The sequence below is a fragment of the Ranitomeya imitator genome, chromosome 9 (genome assembly GCF_032444005.1).
Source record: "Ranitomeya imitator isolate aRanImi1 chromosome 9, aRanImi1.pri, whole genome shotgun sequence".
NCBI classification, from domain to species: Eukaryota; Metazoa; Chordata; class Amphibia; order Anura; family Dendrobatidae; genus Ranitomeya; species Ranitomeya imitator.
In genome coordinates this window covers 8,258,385-8,281,191 of record NC_091290.1, presented here as the reverse complement: position 1 = coordinate 8,281,191, position 22,807 = coordinate 8,258,385, and the positions used below count along the sequence as shown (strand labels likewise).

The 22,807-nt window shown below is 45.7% G+C and overlaps 1 protein-coding gene across 1 annotated transcript; it reads right to left on the bottom strand.

The window, feature by feature from the left end:
- Positions 1–1,532: 1,532 nt before the first annotated feature.
- LOC138649837 (microtubule-associated serine/threonine-protein kinase 4-like) lies at positions 1,533–19,225 on the bottom strand. Its single transcript, XM_069740552.1, has 18 exons — positions 18,865–19,225; positions 18,543–18,644; positions 15,577–15,679; positions 14,972–15,039; positions 11,987–12,072; positions 8,941–9,149; positions 6,835–6,973; positions 6,617–6,749; positions 6,264–6,429; positions 6,044–6,142; positions 5,701–5,823; positions 5,494–5,555; positions 5,307–5,398; positions 4,839–4,912; positions 4,347–4,415; positions 3,997–4,089; positions 2,800–2,892; positions 1,533–2,574 (listed from the first exon to the last, which is right to left on the bottom strand). The coding sequence occupies exons 1-18, from the start codon at positions 19,087–19,089 to the stop codon at positions 2,477–2,479; spliced, it is 2,034 nt and encodes a 677-aa protein (XP_069596653.1). The 5' UTR covers positions 19,090–19,225; the 3' UTR covers positions 1,533–2,476.
- Positions 19,226–22,807: the final 3,582 nt, after the last annotated feature.

Genomic DNA, 22,807 nt, shown 5'->3' with positions numbered 1-22,807 from the left:
CAATCGCTGCCTTCTTGAGCTCCTAATCTCTCCTCTGAGCTCCTTTCCTTTCTCTTGTCTCACACCGACTGAACTGACTCCTCCAGACCAGGATGTAAAATAGGGAAGTTCCCCTGAAACTGGGTTTTGAGCTCCCCCTTCTGGCCTGGATTAAGAATGTGTTGTGTGTAAGATTTACCTGGAAAAGGGATCCCACTTGTCCCCTAGAGGAAGGCAGCACCACTGTGGTACCCAAACTCCTGAGGTGCCACATATAGATCTGTTCTTTCTTTTATAACCTGTCAGTGTGATTTTTACAGTAGCCACATATAAATTGCCGGCTTTTCAAAGGACACCGATGCGTAAAAATTGGACAGCACTAGCATGGTGCGAGTGCTATGCAATTTTTTTTTCTCGCACCCATTGACTTCTATTGCAGGATGCGATCCGTTTTATGATTACAGTCGCAGCATCCTGAGATTTTTTTTTTCCAGCCCGATTGTGATCTGATCCGAGCTGGAAAAAAACCCGCAGATGAGCACACCATCGTAGATTAACATTGGTCCGAATTCAGTCTGAATTTTTTTATCAATTGAATGCATACAATTTCATCACAAGTGGGCACGAGCCCTTACCTCATTACTCACATGATTTACTTCACATGGAAAAACAGATATTAAAGGGAACCTGTCACCATCCTTATGGGGGATTCATGGGGAGTCGGGGGGTTTCACAAGTAGTTGGGAAATGTATAGCTCACACTCTATTAGATGATATTTTTAGTTGATAGGCAAAAAAACTGGTGACCGGTTCCCTTTAAGACTGTGATCAGCACCAAATCGCCAGACAGGTTAATATGCTAGGTGGATGACATGTGGATAACGCATCCCTACATCATTCACACAGTCTCCTCGACATAGCGCTCCTGCGCAGGCGTACTTCTCTACCCTGATGAGGGCCAAGCAAAGTACTATCCTTTTAATCAGTATAACGGCGCCAACCTGACACTGTCTGTAGTTTACTGTGCACAATCCTGCTGACAGGTTCCCTTTAAGACTGCATCAACATGTCACTAGCCAAAGTCTATGTGCAGATATTGAGTGCAGTGGGCAAAACTTAGATTACTGAGATGACTTAATAGTCCTGCCAAAAATGATCTGCATTTAGTGCACACTTAAATCCATGGACCGTGGGAATGAACCTGATTGTCTGAAGTAGTGCCCTCCCGAGAGCTGATGCAGCACAGAAAAAGTCATGGACGTGGGAGAACCTGATTATTGAGTATGCTAGTCTAAGCTCGTTAAAGTGTAGATATGGTAGTAGAGTGACAAATGGGAGGAGTTATAGGACAGTGCAGCACTGTGGAGAGCTTTGTGGGAGAGTGCAATGACTGGTACTGGGTGGCGGCATCGGTGTAGCTGCTGGACAGAAATATGAGCCTGACTGCTGCATTCAGGATAATGACAAATGCATTTAGTGACAAGAAGAGCAATTAGTGACTTACAATTAGTTGTGAATTCAAGATGAAAAGGAATCAGAGCAACAGAAACGGCTTTTAGTTATTTATTTTTATTAATAGAATAAAAGGTTAAGGGATTAACAAATTCAGAATAAAAGGTTAAGGGATTAACAAATCCAGGAACATTAACAATAGACAAAATCATAGTCAGGAACAAAGCCGGGGTCAGGTACCAGGTGATCAGTAAAAGCCAAGTCTGGCGAGCAGTATGAATACCGCGGCGCCTGGTGACAGAGGCAGAACATGTCCGGGTATCAATAGACAAAATCATAGTCAGGAACAAAGCCGGGGTCAGGTACCAGGTGATCAGTAAAAGCCAAGTCTGGCGAGCAGTATGAATACCGCGGCGCCTGATGACTGAGGCAAAACATGTCCGGGTATCAATAGACAAAATCATAGTCAGGAACAAAGCCGGGGTCAGGTACCAGGTGATCTGTAAAAGCCAAGTCTGGCGAGCAGTATGAATACCGCGGCGCCTGATGACTGAGGCAAAACATGTCCGGGTATCAATAGACAAAATCATAGTCAGGAACAAAGCCGGGGTCAGGTACCAGGTGATCAGTAAAAGCCAAGTCTGGCGAGCAGTATGAATACCGCGGCGCCTGGTGACAGAGGCAAAACATGTCCGGGTATCAATAGACGAAATCATAGTCAGGAACAAAGCCGGGGTCAGGTACCAGGTGATCAGTAAAAGCCAAGTCTGGCGAGCAGTATGAATACCGCGGCGCCTGGTGACAGAGGCAGAACATGTCCGGGTATCAATAGACGAAATCATAGTCAGCAACAAAGCCGGGGTCAGGTACCAGGTGATCAATAAAAGCCAAGTCTGGTGAGCAGTATGAATACCGCGGCGCCTGGTGACAGGTAAAGATGTAACCTCAGAAGGCCACAGGTAGATGGTGAAGATCCTTCTATACGGGTCCAGCAGTAATGGATCTGCTGGACTTCAGGGCGCTAGATGTGGAGGTTTCCAGTCTTTTAGATGGTGCTGGGGCAACTGCAACAACATGTAAATGCGCGAGCAGCCCTGGATAATCTACGCCGGCAGGATGATAAGAACCGGCGGAGGCGGGAACCTGTGAGAAGAGAAGCAAATATAATGTAAGTGACGGGACTCCATATTACATGATACTACTGTGCGGTCACTGCGGCCGAACGGCAGCGGAATCTTACTATACAGAGGTCAGGGGTCACTGTCAGCCATCATACATGGGACAACCCCATCACTGACAGATAATATCTTCTACACATGAATTCTTTTCATTGATATCACACAACATTGAGCCGATTCTCAAACTTACGTCGTCTCTTTTCCTTCTTTTCTTCATTTTCTGGGTTTTGTTGCGTTGTACTCAAAGGTATCGAAGACTTTATGTCCTCGTGAACTGGAATTTCTGACCAGAATGTAAAAAAAAATCAGTAACAATGTATTCTTATAGAATCTGCTTTGTATCTATAACATAAGTAAAGGGACGACTTATTACATGATACTATTGTGCGGTCACTGTGGCCAAACGGCAGAGAAATCTTATACATAAAGAGATCAGGGATCATTTATGATTGTCGCCCACTCCCCCCCCCCCAACGCTTTGTTTTAATTATTTAAATATACAGTATATATCTTCTTTTTTTTAAACGGTGTGAGGTCACCCCTATATTTGACAGCCAGCCAATGTAAAGCAGACAGCTGAGGGCTAGTGTTCTCAGGCTGGGAAAGTCCATGGATATTTGGCCCTCCCCAGCCTAAAAAAAAGAATCCCACAACTGCCCCAAAAAAGATGCATCTATTAGATGAAAAGTTATTTAATTGTAAGAAGCACTCGCCAACCGTCTTTTACCCATTTTTTACCTTTTAAAAAAATAATCCAAAGGGATCCACTGTAAACCGATTCCATGTCCCACAATGATCCTGGATAAGGTTACTAATGTCAGCGCTCGTCTCAGCCAGCAGCGGGATTCACATGCTACTGTCATTGTGTTCTGGCTGGTACAGGCACCGGCTGGTGAATACTATCATCAGCAATGCCTGCTATTGCTGCTATCAGCGAGATCAGGCAACGCTGATGACAGTAGTAGTTATCAGCTGACACCTGACCGACGGTAATCTTTTCACCGCCAGTAACAGACGCACACTCGCATGTTGTCCTGTGTGACAGCGTGGGAACCCACAGCGGTCAGCAATGCTCTGGGCTCTGACTGGCGGTGACTTCAGTATGATTGCCGCCAGTCAGAGCCAGTGTTTCCCATACTGTCACACAGAGGACGGCATGGGAACCGCGGGATTTTTGGGCCTCCCATTCACGTGAATGGGTTTCGAACCATCCGGGTTCAGGATCACGTTCGGGTACTATTCTGGCACTAAACTGAACTTTTTTATAAAGTTTGGCTGAAACCCAGAGACCCGAACATCCACCCGTCCGCCCATCTCTACTAACATCTGCTCCACATGAATTCTTCTCACTGACATCACACAACATTGAGCTGATTCTCGCACTTACCTCGTCTCGTTTCCCCCATTTCTTCATTGTCTGAGCTTTGTTGCTCTTCGTTCACATAAATTGAAGATTTCCTTTCCTCAGGAGCTGGAATTTCTGATCAGAAAGTAAAGAAATCTCTTAGTAACAATGTATTCTTATAGAATCTGCTTTGTATCTATAATGTAAGTAAAGCGACGACTTATTACATGATACTATTGTGCGGTCACTGTGGCGGAACGGCAGAGAAATCTTATACAGAGATCAGGGGTCATTGTCCGCCATCATACATATCCCATCACTGACCGGTCATCTGCCCCACATGAATTATTCTCACTGACATCACACAACATACAGCTGATTCTCACACTTACCTTCTCTCTTTTCCCCCATTTCTTCATTGTCGGAGTTTTGTTGCTCTATTTCCTCGTGAGCTTCATTTTCTGATCAGAAAGTAAAAACAAACTCTTAGTAACAGAATACTCTTTTAGGATCTGCTACATAAATAAAATTTCAGGTGTCAAGGTTTTTCTTATGGATTTCGGGTTTTAGCTTGGCCAATAGGCTCAATCCCATTAATCCCAACTTTCTGTTCATTCAGATCCCTGAATGACTAACCCTAAGGCCGTGACAAAATGAATGAATACATGCAACAATCCCATCACTGACAGATAACATCTGCTCCAGATGAATGATCTGGTAATCTGGGAAAACTACAAAATTAGCGAAATGTATGAGTCTATGGGCAACATAATTGGGATCCATGAAACATGGACAGCATAGGAGACCAATGACAGAAAAATCATGTGGAAATATTTGAGATGAAGTCAACATTCTCCTTTGTAGTGCTGTAGACATATACATACCTGACAATGGGGGCGAGCATGGCAAACTGGTAATATCATCATCTCTAATAGATGCAGGAAAAGATTCTTTCTGCCTGTTTGGAAGAAGAAAAACGTGTAACTCACAAGTAAATGCAGTATAAAAGGGGTTACCTCAGTAGTTTAACAGCAACTATAAGGCTTGGACATATGAGAGTTATAGTGGGGAAGGTTTCCTGCTTAAATCTACCTTTTATAGAGCAGAGCGAAAAACAACTACAACGAATGGCTGGCATGTATTACTACATCTCCTACAGTGTTGGCAGCACTAAAAGTCCATGACTGGCTGCAGTTATAGGATGTTACCATCAGCAGTTTCTGAAGCCTAATGACTGCTAATCATGGGGCGATGGATGCTGTAATTGATATTATGGTACTTATGTCCTATATTTGGAGTTGTACACATATATCAGCCTGGAGCTGCAAGTAATGACCCTATAGTCTACTCACATTTCTAAGATATTTGTGCAGGATGCTTGGGTAAATTCTTCAGGTGACTTGGGATCCTCATTATTCATCCTCCTGGTAGCGGTGGTACAGAGCTAAATGCGGACAACAAGAAGATATGAAATACTTTTTTTTCTTACTTTTAGATGTATTTTTAAATTTTTTTAATATTGGTTGTTCTCATACTTACAATAGAAAGCCATTCAGAAGATGATGTAAAATTTTGGTAGTTAGAGCTCTCATTGTCCTCATCTACAAGACAAAGATAATGAAGTATTATTATAGGGGGTCAATATAACAGTCACCATTTAACCGTAATATTAATGGGAACCGATTGTCTCAAACTATGGTAGATGAGACAAGCAGCTGCTGAGTCTAGATGACGTCTTCTACTTACTGATAGAGAAGCTTGTGTCCACGTTTGATGCAACCTGAGGAACATACTTCGGCTTCTGACTTAGAAGGTTTTTAAAGCATAAGCCAATCAGGAATGGATTACCCTTGATCTCAAATGTTCCTGCTGGAAAATACAAAACAAAAAAGTGTTGCAGATATTGTCAGAGACTGTTCCATATCTGAACTGTTTAACTTAATCTGAACTAATGACGTTTCTGAGCAAACATGAAGGAAATTTACTGAAAGTCATATTATGAAGAATTAGAAATGGATGAGCTGATAGAGAAGGACTGATTCTCATAGACATGAGAGATATGTCCTATGTGTAAAAAGCAAATTGTCACCTGTCCCAAGTCTTCGTTCAGGATTTTTTCTCAGCAGTCCAGTGATGAGGCACCGAGCATCAAAGCGAGGAACGGGTTCACGATCCCAACATAGGTGTCCTGTGATATAGAAAATTACAGAAAATGAAAAATCTTTATTGGACTGTAAGATAAAGCTAATGAAATAGGTAAACACATGTTTACCAATTGACCAAAGCAATGATTGGATTATTCCACTTACCACCGACAATATTTTCTTCAATCTCAGTTAGGGTTTTCCCATCAAATGGTACAGAGCCCAAAAGGAATTGATGTAGTATGATCCCCATTGCCCACCAGTCAACAGGTCTTCCATAGCCTTTCTTCAGGATGACCTCTGGGGCTATATAATGTGGGGAGCCGTAGACCTGGAAACCAACAGAAGAAAGAGATGAGATTGATCATTCCATTATTATGACAAGTTCTCACCATAAAAACACAGTGACAGAAGGTAAAATATTAGCGGCAAAGATCTCTAGAAATGAAGAATGCAGAGAAGAAACAGTGTGATGAGATTAGTAAAGAACAAGCTGCGTTTCTGTAAGTGATGCCCACCTCATGGTCCCGGAACTCTCTACTGATCTCCTGTGCTGATTGATTGTAGATGTAGTTTTTTGGTATCATGACACCAAGTTTTGAAAGACCAAAGTCAGTAACTTTAATGTGTCCAGCAGATGTTATCAGGAGGCTGTGGAAGAAAAGATGGTTTTAACCTTGTAGACTATCTGATGCTAAATGATAACTTCCTTTATGATACTACAGGGGGCACTTACTTCTCTGGCTTCAGGTCTCTGTGGACCACACCATAGCTGTGCAAGTATTCTACGGCCAGAACCGCTTCTGCAAAGTACAAGCGGGCCAAGGGGACAGATAAAGGACCCCTGGTGTCTAATAGGGTCTGACAGTTTCCACCTGTTGAAAAAAAGAAATATGACCGGTGAGGGGTTTATAAAGCAGATCACCATGATGTATAATGGGAAGTGAGCTGAGATATTTGGCAGGAGAGAATATATACAGATATAATTAATAGTGCACATAATATTAGACTAAAGCAGTGGTGAAATGTGGTCCATGTAACTAAGAACATAAAGCTGAAGATACTATCTATCTATCCATCCTTCTATCCATCCATCCATTGAAGCCCCTTAGTGTTCTCACCAGCAATATACTTTTTATGGCCATTTTAAAGTATGATACCGTCAAGCGTGCCCCAACCCAAACACAGTGAGTATGGTTCCCTGTTATGACCTGGTGGTTAAGAGGCCACACTGAAATGACCTGGTGGCTAAAACGCAACATGGAATGAGCTCTGAGAAGGTGGTATCTCTACTGACCGCAGTCCCTAATCCTAACAACACAACTGGAAATAGCCGTGGGATGTTCCTGACACTCCCTAGACACCTCGTCAAAGCGTAAGATATAACTACCCCTAAAGAAGGAAATAGAAAGCTATCTTGCCTCAGAGAAACCCCCAAAAGGAAAGACAGCCCCCCACAAATATTGACTGTGAAAGGAGAGGGAAATGACGAACACAGAAATGAAATTAGAATTCAGCAAAGGGGAGGCCAATACTAAACTAGATAGACAGAGAGCAAAGGATACTGTGCGGTCAGTATTAACAACTACAAAATCCACGCAGAGTTTACAAAAATGAACTCCACACCGACTCACGGTGTGGAGGGGCAAATCTGCTTTCCCAGAGCTTCCAGCTAGCCTAAATAAGACATAGTGACAAGCTGGACAAAGGAGACAAAATGCAAAGCAATAGAGTCCAAACAAATGGACACACAAACTAGCAAAACTTATCTTTTGCAGACAAGGACTGGCCATATGAGAAATCCAAGGGAAGAATCAAATCCAACCAAGAACATTGACAGCAGGCATGGACTAAAGCCCAGAGCAGGTTTAAATAACAAACCCAGGCAAGGCGATTAGTGAATGCAGGTGCTATAGCTACGTAACGGAGCAGCAGTTCCACTCGAAACCACCAGAGGGAGCCCAAGGGCAGAACTCGCAAACACACCATTAGCAACCACAGGAGGGAGCTCCAGAACGGAACTCACAACAGTTACCCCAGTGAATCCTCCTCCCTACAGTATCACCCCACATATACGGTGTCAGTATGATGCCCCCACTCAGTATGATGGAGCCCACAGTCCCTATACTCAGCATAATGTCCCAAACAGACTCTCACACAATATAATGGCCCCCACATGTCGTCACTTAGTATAATGGCCCTAACAGCTCCTCACACATAATCTGGACCCTAACACAGAATGAGGACCCCCACAGCACACTACTCAGTATGAAGACCCCACTCTGTGCAGGGGCATTCGACAAGTCAATCTGGGGGTATTAGCAGGCTCCCATTGCCTCGCACACAGTACTATGTCCCCCGCAGCCACCCGATCAGTATTATGGCCCCTACAGATGCTGACAATAAATAAAGCACTATTCCCATGGCCACGGCGTGCTGCTCTGGTCAGTCTGGTGTGAGTGCTGAGACTCCACACTACAGGCGCGGTGCTGTGACTACTTGGCTCCTTCGGTGTACGGAGTCTCAGACCACAGTCTCACGACCACGGGCTGAATGGTGGACCGGGGGCTTTCGGCTTCCTGATGCCCCATTCTGTTCAGCTGTGTTCACATTCTGAGGATGCGGCCATGCTGAAATTGTGATGACAGGAGGAGTGATGTGGCCCAATGCCAAGTGATGCTGGGCCCCCTAGTGCTCATGGGCCCCATAGTACCCCTGCTCACAGAACAATTAATTTCTGGGCATGGAGGTCATATATAACCTATAGTAAATGCTCTGTGGTGATGGAACCAACCACCTGGACGAGTCCTAATGATATGATAATAGAATACACATGTCCTACCTTCCGCATACTCCATGACCATACAGAGGTGATATGTAGATGGAAAGGAGCAGAGCATGGAGGCCACAAAGGGACAATCACAGAATGTTAGGATGTCCCTTTCCAGATAAGTCAATTCCACCTTTTCTAGAGCTTCCAGGTTCCGCTTGACCATTTTCTTCATTGCAAAGGTCTGATGTAAGTCTTTATGGCGCACTAAGTAGACGGAGCTGGAGAAAAGCACAATCCATGGTAAATAATCAATCCTTATTAACAGTCCATCTAGAGAAGTCATTATATGATCTTCTGTACTAATTTCTTGAAGTCCGTCCGTCACTGGAGATACAATTCTAGAAATGAATAATATGGCACTGCATAGATCAGCTATGGAGATCTGCACAATGCCATGTCTGCCGGAGCCCTCACACGTCATATTAGACAGGAGAGAATCTTCTTGGGAAGATTCGCTATAATTGACCAGAAGATCCGATTCTGTCCAAGTAAAATTTAGTCCAAATTGAAATTCCTCCGATTGCTGTAAGAAGTTTATTCTGCTCCTCTCAATCCCTAAGGCCGGGGTCACACTTGTGAGTGCAATGCGAATCTCTCGCCCCAATACCCGGCACTGCCGCCAGCACTCGGGAGCGGAGTGTGCGACTGCATGTATTTCTATGTCCCGAGTGCAGGCGGCAGTGCCAGGTATTGGGGTGAGTTTCTCACATTGTACTCACAAGTGTGACCCCGGCCTAAGGCATAATAAATGGAGGGGATGGAAGTAGTGAAATAATAATGGAGCCCATTCTACCCACCTGTCCGAGGCTCCCACCTGTCCATCCCTGCAGGTCTCCATCCTCCGGGCCAGGCTTTGGTTGCTCTGGCGCCCCTTTTTGGTGCTGAGGCAGTGATTGGACTCACGGGGTCATGGTGGAGGGTGCAGATGTCATTGACGTTAATATCGTGTCAGTCCTCCCGTGACCGTGTGCAGCCGATTACTCTTATCAGCTCCATAATGGAACCCAAAAACCAAAGTCTGCTGAGCAGTGGCGTAACTACAAAGTGAGGGGCCCCGATGCGAACTTTCAAATGGGGCCCCCCCGCGCCAAAATATTTCCCACCGAAATTCACATTTTCCCTATTCATTTCGCACACTATAGTCGTGTTGCAATGTTGTGTAGTCTGACCTAATACTGCCCTGTACTCGCTGAGAAAAATGATTTTATAACTAACATGTCCCTATAGTAATATGTCCTCCCTCGCTCTAATTCCAAGCGCACTCCCGGCGTTTGAACTCTGTGTGCTGTTTCTTCCTGGTATGACGCTGCAGTGCGTCATTTCCAGACCTGTGCAGTGTGGGGGTGTATTGGGTGTACTGGTTGGCTCTGGAGCATGCGCACTGCATATTCTGACACTGGCAAGTACACGCAATACTCCCCCACAGTGCACATGCTGGGCTCTGCCCACAGCCGTGTACAGCCCGTACACACACGGCTTCGCTCCGAGAACCCGTACACACACGGCTCCGCTCCGTACACCTTGTACACACACGGCTCCGCTCCCTACACCTTGTACACACGCGGCTCTGCTCCCTACACCTTGTACACACGCGGCTCTGCTCCGTACACCTTGTACACACGCGGCTCTGCTCCGTACACCTTGTACACACGCGGCTCTGCTCCGTACACCTTGTACACACGCGGCTCTGCTCCGTACACCTTGTACACACGCGGCTCCGCTCCATACACCTCTTACACACGCGGCTCCGCTCCATACACCTCTTACACACGCAGCACCACTCCATACACCCCATACATACACGAATCCGCTCACCTCTTTCACCCACGGCTCAGCTTTGTACACACCTGACTCCGCTCCGTACACCTTGCTCCACTACATACATACACGGCTCCGCTCTGAACACCTTGTACACACACGGCTCTGTTACATAAACATCCCCTCATTCAGCACCATGACAATCAAGCACAGCAGAGTCCTGCATAGTGCATACACTGAGGCCACTGATCATGTGACCCCTGACTCCTCCTCTCCTGTGACCTCATCACAGGTCCTGTGCGCATAGAACAGGTAGGTGTGTGTGTGTGTGTGTGTGTGTGTGTGTGTGTGTGTGTGTGTGTGTGTGTGTGTGTGTGTGTGTGTGTGTGTGTGTGTGTGTGTGTCAGGTGTAAGCAGCACATCACCAGCTAATGCCTGCCATCTCTCCAGCTTCAGTCAGTGACACGCACAGCCCTTCTGCTAGGTCACATGTCCTTCACGGACACGCCCACTCGCCGCACACTGCTGAAAGTCTGGGGAAGCTGTGGGCGTGGCCAGCAGGATGCGTGCGTGACTTGTCTCCTTCCCCTGCTACTTGTTTGCTGGACTGGGCGGGCCCTGAATACACTGTGGGCCCCGTCGCAGTCGCGACCCCTGCGACCGCAGTTGTTACGCCCCTGCTGCTGAGGAGGAAGCTCTGGTGGAGGCGGCAGCATAAAAACCGATGGGGTCCAGGACAAGTGACTGTAATATGTTATATTAATCTCGTTCCTTAAGGGTTTGCGCCCACATTAAGTATTTGCAGCAGAAATGTTTCCACCACATCTGCATTTCTAAGCAGGAAAAACGATGCGTCAAATAGTCGCATTTTTGACGCGTTTTTGATACATTTTTTACCTGCATTTTTGTTGCAGATTTTCTCCCACTCATTATTATGTGTGAAATCTGCAGAAAAAATGCTGAAAGAATTGACCTGCTGCAGAGTTAAAGGGAAAGATAATCATCGTGTGCACGAGACTTCAGGAATCTCATTCACTTTTCTGCATCATGAGCAGAAAAAAAACACAGAAAAAAATGTGAGAATTCTGCGATGTGTGCACAGGTCCTTACAGTGTGACCTGTTCTCGGTCCGTACGCTCCACTGTATAGAAATGAGCTGAATAGTGAGAATTGGATGTGGACGGTGATGTGGACTCCGATCATTTCCCGATGATAACGCTGAGCGGCAGAGCACAGAGCCAGAAGTGTTGTCATAGGGAACCCCGAGCAATGTGGATTATACCAACAGAAATCTCACCCAAAAGCTCCAGCGCCGATCAGTTTAGATGTTTCAAAGTCGCTTATATGCGGCATTCTCGCTGGGATCAACGATTCAATCGCTCCCTATAAAAAATACGAAATGATATTCAGATAAGAAAACTTCAAGAAAAAAGCTCCAGATACAAAACGTCTTCCTCCAATATTATGTCCCAGCGGATTCACAGTGACTGACTCTACAAGCAGAGCGCTCCGCAGACACCGATGTTATTTAATCCCTTAGGCCGGTTTCACACGTCAGTGTCTCCGGTACGTGAGGTGACAGTTTCCTCACGTATCGGAGCCACTGACACACGTAGACACAGTGAAATCAATGCATCTGTGCAGATGTCATTGATTTTTTGCGGACCGTGTCTCCGTTTGCCAAACACGGAGACATGTCAGTGTTCATGGGAGCACACGGATTACACGGACCCATTAAAGTCAACGGGTCCGTGTAAAACACGTACCGCACACGGACGTTGTCCGTGTGCAGGCCGTGTGCCGTGCAGGAGACAGCGCTACTGTAAGCGCTGTCCCCCCCACTGGTGCTGAAGCCGCGATTCATATCTTCCCTGCAGCAGCGTTTGCTGTAGAGAAGATATGAATAATCGTGTTTAAAATAAAGATCCATGACCCCACACCCCTCCCACCCCCTGTGCGCCCGCCCGCTGTTATTAAAATACTCACCCGGCTCCCTCACAGGCTGGCGCTGCTTCCTGTTCTGGCCGCACCTTCTCCTGTATGAGCGGTCACGTGGGGCCGCCCATTACAATCATGAATATGCGGCTCCACCTCCCATAGGGGTGGAGCCGCATATTCATTACTGTAAATGAGCGGCCCCACGTGACCGCTCATACAGTAGAAGGTGCGGCCAGAACAGGAAGCAGCGCCAGCCTGTGAGGGAGCCGGGTGAGTATTTTAATAACAGCGGGGGGGCGCACAGGGGGTGGGGTCATGGATCTTTATTTTAAACACGATTATTCATATCTTCTCTACAGCAAACGCTGCTGCAGGGAAGATATGAATCGCGGCTTCAGCACCAGATGCAGGGGACAGCGCTAAACGTTAGCGCTGTCTCCTGCACGGTGCGTGTGGTACCCAGTGGGCACACAGGCGGCACACGTGTTCCGCATGTGTGCCACAGAAATGCACCGGCACACGGACACGGATAATTCCGGTACCGATTTTTCCGGTTCCGGAATTATCTGGACGTGTGAGACTGCCCTTAAGGAGCAGGGTTACTTCCATTTTTGTTCCCCTTCTTCCCAGAGCCATACATTGATTTTTCTGTCAATATGGCCAAGTGAGGGCTTGTTTATTTGTGGGACGAGTTTTATGTTTGAATTACACCATTGCTTTTACTATATCTTTCACTGAAAAGCCGGATAAAAATTCTAAGTGTGGCGAAATTGAAAAAAAAGTGCAATTCAACAATTGTATATTTATTTATTTATTTATTACCACATTCGCTAAATGCTAAAACTGTCCGGCCATTGTGATTCTCCAGGTCTTTACAAGTTCACAGACACCAAACATGTCCAGGTTCTTTTTTATTTAAGTGGTGAAAAAAATCCAAAGCTTGTAAAAATAAAAGAAAAAAATGGCGCCATTGTCTGAGACTCGTAGCGTCTCCATTTGTCCTTATCTGGGTGAGGGATTATTTTTTGCGTGCTGATCTGACGTTTGATACCAATTTTGGATAGATATGATGTTTTGATCGCCCGTTATTGCATTTTATTGCAATGTAGCAGCGATCAAAAAAAGCATAATTCTGGCGTTTTGATTTTTTGCTTGTTACGCCATTTACCGATCATATTAATTCTTCTTATATTTTGATATATCAGGCGTTTCCGAATGTGGCGACATCAAATATGTGTAATTTTTTTGTTGTTTTATTTCGAATGGGCCAAAAGGAGGATAATTTGGACTTTTATATATTTATATATTTCCTACTTTTTACTTGCTTCATTAGTGTCCATGGGAGACTAGAAGCTGCGATCATCCGATCACTGGTGTTACACATGGCGGGGGTTCAGCTCTGCTATGTGCAGCAAACATGCTCATCTGCTATGTGCACTGACCACCGGGGGGCGCTCACAGCAGTGTGACAATGACAATCCAGGGGTCTCCTGCCGAGAACCAAGACGCAGGTCCTGCACAGCCATGTTTAATGCCAGTGTCGGAGTTTGACAGCGTCATTTAAAAGCTGCAGGTGGATTGCGATTCCACCCACGGCTGTTAGGGGCATAGAACTGGATCAGCTGTCATATGCCGGATAAGATGGGGGAGGTCATGGACATAGCACTTCATAGGTCTTTAAGGGGTAAGGGAAGAGTCCATACACCAGAATCATTGCACACTGCTAAATAATATTGTAGATCATTTATGAAAACTTAAATGGAATTCTGTCAGCAGTTTTTTTTTATATGTAGTCTAAGAGCAGCATGATGTAAGGGCTGAAATTCTAATTCCAGCGATTTGTTACTTACTAGTCCGTGTGTTGTTTTATTACAATTAGTGTTTAATCAGCAAGAGATTATCACTATAGGTCTCTGTTATGCCAGGTAGTCCTCTTGCTCTGTGTGACCCTGCCCCACCACAGATTAGCGGATTTTTGCTTATTCACAGTGTACTGTACACAGAAAGCTGCCAGTCAATGGTGTGGGCAGGCTTATACAGGGCTCAGCATTCAGAACTCTGCTAGATCTGCAGCAGAAAAGTGTGATTTTATCCCAACTACTCCACCCAGTAAAGTAGGCGACATCGCTGGAATCAGGGTCCCTGCCCCTACATCATGCTGCTCTCAGATGGGTAGCAGTAACCTGGTGCCAGATTCCGTGTAGTATAAGTGCTATTATCTAACACGCTGGGATCATCTACATTTAGAATAGAGCTGTCCCCTGGTTATATGGGGCTAATACTGGACGCGTCATTCACACCCCATGATCTGGTGATATACAGACATCCCCTCTAGGATACTCACAGCGGCAGGTTCTTGGATCTCTGGGATCTCATAGATTCCAATGTCAGGAATCGCCAGCACAGTTGGATCTAAAACAGTGATAAAATGATGAAGAAATAAAATGTATTAGACGACATCAATCCTACATACACAATACAGCAATCTACAGGAGAAATAACGGCCGTCTGTAAATGGGGATATCACTAATTATATGGGGGGTGTAAATATGAGGAGCACATCGCCCTCACTGTACATGTGAGTGATGGGAAGAGAGAGCTCAAGCTGAGCAGCAATATGCAGATTAGCCTGGAAGTGCACGAGGGCGGGTCACTGCACTCAGACGGTTTCTGCCACGCCCCCAGTGCACTTCCATCCAATTTGGTGCATTGCTTCTACGTTAGATTCTCCTGACTGAGATATTGGATTTCTAAACACAAAATGGCTCCTTTCATTAGGGAAATCTTTAAAAATAAAGATTATTATTATTATTTCATTAGAGGGTAATGGGCTGTCCAGTCCGAGCAGCACTTCCCATGTACCATGTGCGGGCAGGTCCCTGTAAATCCGCCATTGTCCCCTGTAGAATATCTGGAGATCCCTTCTAGAAGGTCGGGTGATCGGCTTACCTGTGGTCAGATCGCTGCTCAGATCCCGCTGACTCGTATTCGGGTCAGGGATCATTTCCGGGTGTAGGTTTTGCCCATCTTCGGTGTCGCCTTCTGCTGTTTCCTAATAGTTAGAATATATAGATTTAATATGTGGAAGATTTCACTAAATCACCAAATCCATAAATCAGGGAACACAAAACCTGCATTTACAACTATACAGATAATGCGCCATGTTTTCTCATTGTCTCATTTAGGTGGATTAAGAGAAATTAAGATTGAAAAATCAAATGTTCAGTGTAAAAACTTCTCTGCGCCGTGACCCCAGAGCCGTGTTACCTGCGCTCCTTATATCATGGGGACATCGTGTCCCTCATTCCTGACAGTATTAGAGGGAATTGCTTTACACTGCAGCTCCTCTCCACAAGTCCATAGTAATATACTGTATAGGAGACTTGTAGACACGACATTTCTGTACTATCGCCTATTATCTCAGCTGCAGCCATTACAAGCAGGACGCCTGTAATCCGAGTGATAGACAGAGGCCGATATACAGACGTCCCGCCACCGAGCTGTGACTACATCTGCAGAATACAGACTGCCATCACAGGCGAGGAGGGAGCATTAGGAACTAGCGGCCATAAATCTGCTGTGCCTGCCCGGAGCTGACAGGGACGCCTGTAATCCTAGTGATAGACAGAGGCCGATATACAGACGTCCCGCCACCGAGCTGTGACTACATCTGCAGAATACAGACTGCCATCACAGGCGAGGAGGGAGCATTAGGGACTAGCGGCCATAAATCTGCTGTGCCTGCCCGGAGCTGACAGGGACGCCTGTAATCCTAGTGATAGACAGAGGCCGATATACAGACGTCCCGCCACCGAGCTGTGACTACATCTGCAGAATACAGACTGCCATCACAGGCGAGGAGGGAGCATTAGGGACTAGCGGCCATAAATCTGCTGTGCCTGCCCGGAGCTGACAGGGAGGCCTGTAATCCTAGTGATAGACAGAGGCCGATATACAGACGTCCCGCCACCGAGCTGTGACTACATCTGCAGAATACAGACTGCCATCACAGGCGAGGAGGGAGCATTAGGAACTAGCGGCCATAAATCTGCTGTGCCTGCCCGGAGCTGACAGGGACGCCTGTAATCCGAGTGATAGACAGAGGCCGATATACAGACGTCCCGCCACTGAGCTGTGACTACATCTGCAGAATACAGACTGCCATCACAGGCGAGGAGGGAGCATTAGGAACTAGCGGCCATAAATCTGCTGTGCCTGCCCGGAGCTGACAGGGAGGCCTGTAATCCTAGTGATAGACAGAGGCCGATATACAGACGTCCCGCCACTGAGCTGTGACTACATCTGCAGAATACAGACCGCCATCACAGGCGAGGAGGGAGCATTAGGGACTAGCGGCCATAAATCTGCTGTGCCTGCCAGGAGCTGACAGGGAGGCCTGTAATCCTAGTGATAGACAGAGGCCGATATACAGACGTCCCGCCACCGAGCTGTGACTACATCTGCAGAATACAGACTGCCATCACAGGCGAGGAGGGAGCATTAGGGACTAGCGGCCATAAATCTGCTGTGCCTGCCCGGAGCTGACAGGGAGGCCTGTAATCCTAGTGATAGACAGAGGCCGATATACAGACGTCCCGCCACCGAGCTGTGACTACATCTGCAGAATACAGACCGCCATCACAGGCGAGGAGGGAGCATTAGGGACTAGCGGCCATAAATCTGCTGTGCCTGCCCGGAGCTGACAGGGAGGCCTGTAATCCTAGTGATAGACAGAGGCCGATATACAGACGTCCCGCCACTGAGCTGTGACTACATCTGCAGAATACAGACCGCCATCACAGGCGAGGAGGGAGCATTAGGGACTAGCGGCCATAAATCTGCTGTGCCTGCCCGGAGCTGACAGGGAGGCCTGTAATCCTAGTGATAGACAGAGGCCGATATACAGACGTCCCGCTACCGAGCTGTGACTACATCTGCAGAATACAGACCGCCATCACAGGCGAGGAGGGAGCATTAGGGACTAGCGGCCATAAATCTGCTGTGCCTGCCCGGAGCTGACAGGGAGGCCTGTAATCCTAGTGATAGACAGAGGCCGATATACAGACGTCCCGCCACCGAGCTGTGACTACATCTGCAGAATACAGACTGCCATCACAGGCGAGGAGGGAGCATTAGGGACTAGCGGCCATAAATCTGCTGTGCCTGCCCGGAGCTGACAGGGAGGCCTGTAATCCTAGTGATAGACAGAGGCCGATATACAGACGTCCCGCCACTGAGCTGTGACTACATCTGCAGAATACAGACTGCCATCACAGGCGAGGAGGGAGCATTAGGGACTAGCGGCCATAAATCTGCTGTGCCTGCCCGGAGCTGACAGGGAGGCCTGTAATCCTAGTGATAGACAGAGGCCGATATACAGACGTCCCGCCACCGAGCTGTGACTACATCTGCAGAATACAGACCGCCATCACAGGCGAGGAGGGAGCATTAGGGACTAGCGGCCATAAATCTGCTGTGCCTGCCCGGAGCTGACAGGGAGGCCTGTAATCCTAGTGATAGACAGAGGCCGATATACAGACGTCCCGCCACCGAGCTGTGACTACATCTGCAGAATACAGACTGCCATCACAGGCGAGGAGGGAGCATTAGGGACTAGCGGCCATAAATCTGCTGTGCCTGCCCGGAGCTGACAGGGAGGCCTGTAATCCTAGTGATAGACAGAGGCCGATATACAGACGTCCCGCCACCGAGCTGTGACTACATCTGCAGAATACAGACTGCCATCACAGGCGAGGAGGGAGCATTAGGGACTAGCGGCCATAAATCTGCTGTGCCTGCCCGGAGCTGACAGGGAGGCCTGTAAGATGGAACACAAGCTCTTCTGATATCTGACTGGTGATCTGGAGAAGATCAGAAAACATGGACGTGTGACAGAGAAGAAGACGGCTCCTTACCAGGCGTTCCGATGAGCGGGCCGGACCTTCCAGTACAGACAGGACTTTTTGGGCGAGTTCCTTAATAGAAGATAAATCGCCATTTTGAAATCTTGCTTCAGCCTATAAAAAAAGAAAAGAAATAAGAATGAAAATCCTGAGGTGAGAGAGGTCACAATGAAGGCGGCCATTTTATGTGACATTTGCTCCTCTGTCTGCAGATACAATGACGCCATATCTGGGGATTAGTGGTGTTTTATATTGGAGGAAAAGAAGAAACTTCTATCCCGCCATTATTATCTATTATTATGGAGAAGATTTGTGCGGAGCGTCCGCCACTTACCTGCTGTAGTGATGTCCTGATGTTCTGAGGTAAATCGCTCAGATATTCTGAGGTGAGATGACCGTGGTAGTATTTGGTCAGGCAGTCCCTTACTAGCCCCATCACCAGCCGGTGAGTGAAGCTGAGGACGCCATCGGGTGGTAGAAGCGCGCTGGTAGGTTGATTGTTGTGAAAAATCTCCAATAGTGCGTCTACCTGAAGTTTATCTAGAAGATAGTCAGCCATAGCGAGTAAGTGCAAGTTCGCACAGTCCACCAGCTATAGAGTCAAACAATAGCAAGTAAGTGCAAGTGCGCACAGTCCACCAGCTATAGAGTCAAACAATAGCAAGTAAGTGCAAGTGCTCACAGTTCACCAGCTATAGAGTCAAACAATGACACCCGTGACACTGTGCGAGTTCTATAAATAGTCTGTGTTCCGTGATGTCATAATAGCTGACAATCAGTGATGTCATAATAGCCGAAAATGAGTGATGTTATAATAGCTGATAATCAGTGATGTCATGATTGAATCTTGTGATATAATCTTCATGGACGGCTCTCTACAAATAGATGCTGCCTAGTAATTCTGAAAGTGGAAACCCATAGAATGAATTATGTCTCCATGTTATTATGGACGTTCTATTTTATTTCCAGCTTGAACACAGCCAGGATAAGGGTATGTTCACATGATGCATTTTTGCACCATTTTATTCTACCCTTAAAACCAGAGTGGTAGCAGGAAAAACGCTACGTACAATACTCATGTTTTTGCAGCATTTTGTTTTTTCTTTCATTCAGTTGAATGGGTAAAAAACTGAAAGAATTGACAAACTTCAAATAAAAAAAAAAATCGGAAGAAAAAAATGCAACGTGTGATTGAGAGAAATCTCATTCTCTTAGGTGCTACTGTAAAATGCAAGTTTTTTTCCACAGAAGGAAATAAGTCTGAAAACACCCTAGGGTTCGGCATATTTCCATGTTATAAGCTGGAACTCACAGGCTGTGTCAGTGAGACCCTGACAGACTCATGCACTGCAGGACACAAGTACTGCAATGTATGAGAGCAGCAATCAGAGTAAAAATTATACATGTCCCACAGTGAGACCAAGTACAAAAGTGAAAAGAAACCAAAAAAAGTAAAATAAAACATGTAAAAAAAAAAAAACACAAAAAAGTGCACACAAATCACAGAAAGCCATTTCCCCACTGAAAACGCACCATTAATAATAAAAAATAAACAAGAAATGTACACATAATTGGCTTTGCCACATCTGGAGCAACCTACTCCATAAAACTGACATGTTATTTATTCCATTTGTCGAACACCGTTAAAAAATAAATAAAACACTTGCTAAGAATGTAGCTCTTTTCGTCATAGTGACTCACAAAAAAAGTAAATGAAAAGGCCCCCCAAAGCACTTAGATAGGGGGACACATAGGGGCACAGGCCCAGTCATTGTATTTTAATTACTGTTGATTTTTTTGTACCCCTCTTCCCCCTTTATTCCTCCATATTGGTCTCTCCCATTCCCCCCTCTTCTCTATTACTGTTTTGATTTGAATGGTACTTACCTATCTTTCAGGTCATCCACAGGTCACCAGCAACTGCCAGGAAAAAGTGCGAGAAGAAGGAGTGAAGTGAAATATGTATATGTATGGCCAGCAGTTAACTAGCATCTGTCTTTAGGCTGCAGGTCTCACCAAGGTGAAAATATGTTACCCTGAGAAAAGGCAGTTTTCCTGGTTGCAGACCCCAGGGGGCCTTCCTGGGAAGACACAGAATTGGAAACATTTCACACCTCTGATGCCTTGAAGGCAGCGGCCAAATGGGACCTAGTGCAGCCTGACCATTTCTATGTAATATGGGAAAGAAAAGCTAAGACAAGAACCTTTAGAAATAATGTATTCATTGGTAAAGTAGCCATGATCCAGTCACAAACCAGGACTTAGAATATCAACATGAGAGGCTGGTCTAAAAATCTGACCTCCAGGTTAAATCTATAAATTAGGCCTTTAATCATCAAAGGTTGTCACAGACTGAGGGACAGCCAAACTGGAGTGAGCCATTCCATATTCATGCCCCCCAGGGAGCAAAAAGCAGACTACAAAGTTCAGATATTTCTTTAAGTTTTCTCCCTTTTATTTTTATAACTGTTTTGCATATTTGTGTCACTTTTTATTTCCATGTTATATCCTTTTATTGTAAGCACTGTACCTTTTCTATTAAAGCTTTGAGCTGTAATAAGTTTGAACCTTGTATGCTCTAAAGAATCCATAGCCTTAGAGTGTGTTACCCTGGAAATAGGCATATAGTAGTAATGTTTCGGGACTCATCGCCCTTGTGTTCGGGGAGTGGTGGCAGCGTATGAAGTGTGTGTGTGTGTGTGTGGGGGGGGGTGTGATTTATGCTCCCACTGCAGCATAGGACAGAGGTGAATTTTGGACTGAAGAGATAGATTAACCCTTGCAGGTGCAACCCCAAGTCACGTGCTGACAAGGGGTTGTTAGTTCGAGTGGAAACAAACATTTGATTTGATTGGAGCTGGACTTAAAAGTGCAGGAAGATCAAAGGTTTATAAAGCCCTTCTTCTGCGTGACCCAGGCAGTCAGTGTGCAGCAAGGAAGAAAAGTGCCCCTCCCTAATAAAATGTAAAAAGAAAAAAAAAATGTGGTCGCGATATTTGTTAGAAGGTATATAGTCGCCCAGCTAATGCTGGGTGGACTTGGTTCTTTTCAAAGGTCATATAATTATTTGATTATTTATTTATTGATGAATTCTTAATGGTTGCAATTATTTGATTTTAATTGCTTATTAAATTATTTGGTATTGGTATCCCTTAATAAATATCACGGCCTATTTTATCCAAATAATTTGTCTGGGTCTTTTATTTTAGTTATTTAACTTATGTATTATTGTAAAATGAATTGGGCCTTGTGCCTCCGTGAAAACTGATCAAAAAATCATATGTAAAAAAAATAAATAGTACAAATGAAAACGCCAAACCGTCCCGCAAAATATAAACCATAGTAAGGCTAATACGGCAAAAAAATAAAAAAAATTACAGCTCTCAGAATATGATGATACAAAAACAAATTCATTTTTGTAAAATAATGTTTTTGGTGTGTAAAAATAGCAAAGTATAAAAAAAAATAAAAAAATCTGTTATCGCTGTAATCGTGCCAACCCAACGAACAAATTGGTCTCCCTTACTTGTGCCGATCGCCGGCAGAGCAGCATGGGAAAATGAACAGGCATTTTCCCACGCTACACCGTTCAGCGTGGGTCAGGCCGGCAGGGAAGGCAGCATCAGTGACGTCACCGGTAGTTACTGATGCTATGCGGCAGCATCTCCTCATTCCCCAGTAGATTGCAGCTGGGGCGGTAGCATCTTAGCACCGTCCTGGTTACAAACTGTATATCTGCCAGATATGGATTACTGCGTGGGACACATCGACGGACAGGTATGATATATTGTTGGTTTATTATTTTTTGTTTTTTTTTACAAGAGATCGAGGGCGTCACATGGATTAGCTGTTTAATAAAGATGGCAAACTGTGTTTAGTGATTCGATACAAAAATGAAGAAAAAAACGTGGCAACACTCACCGATCCTGTCAAGCAGATTGTGTCTTTTATTGAAGCAAAAGTGAGACCGGATTCACGGCTCGGGGGAGAAAAACAAACATGAGGTGAACGGGGAGAGGACAACAGCCGTTTCGCGCCTGCACCGGCGCTTCTACGGGTCCACCTGTACCCGTAGAAGCGCCGGTGCAGGCGCGAAATGGCTGTTGTCCTCTCCCTGCTCACCTCATGTTTTGTTTTTCTCCCCCGAGCCGTGAATCCGGTCTCACTTTTGCTTCAATAAAAGACACAATCTGCTTGACAGGATCGGTGAGTGTTGCCACGTTTTTTTCTTCATTTTTGTATCGATACACTTTGGCTGTGTTTTCTAACGTGAGCAC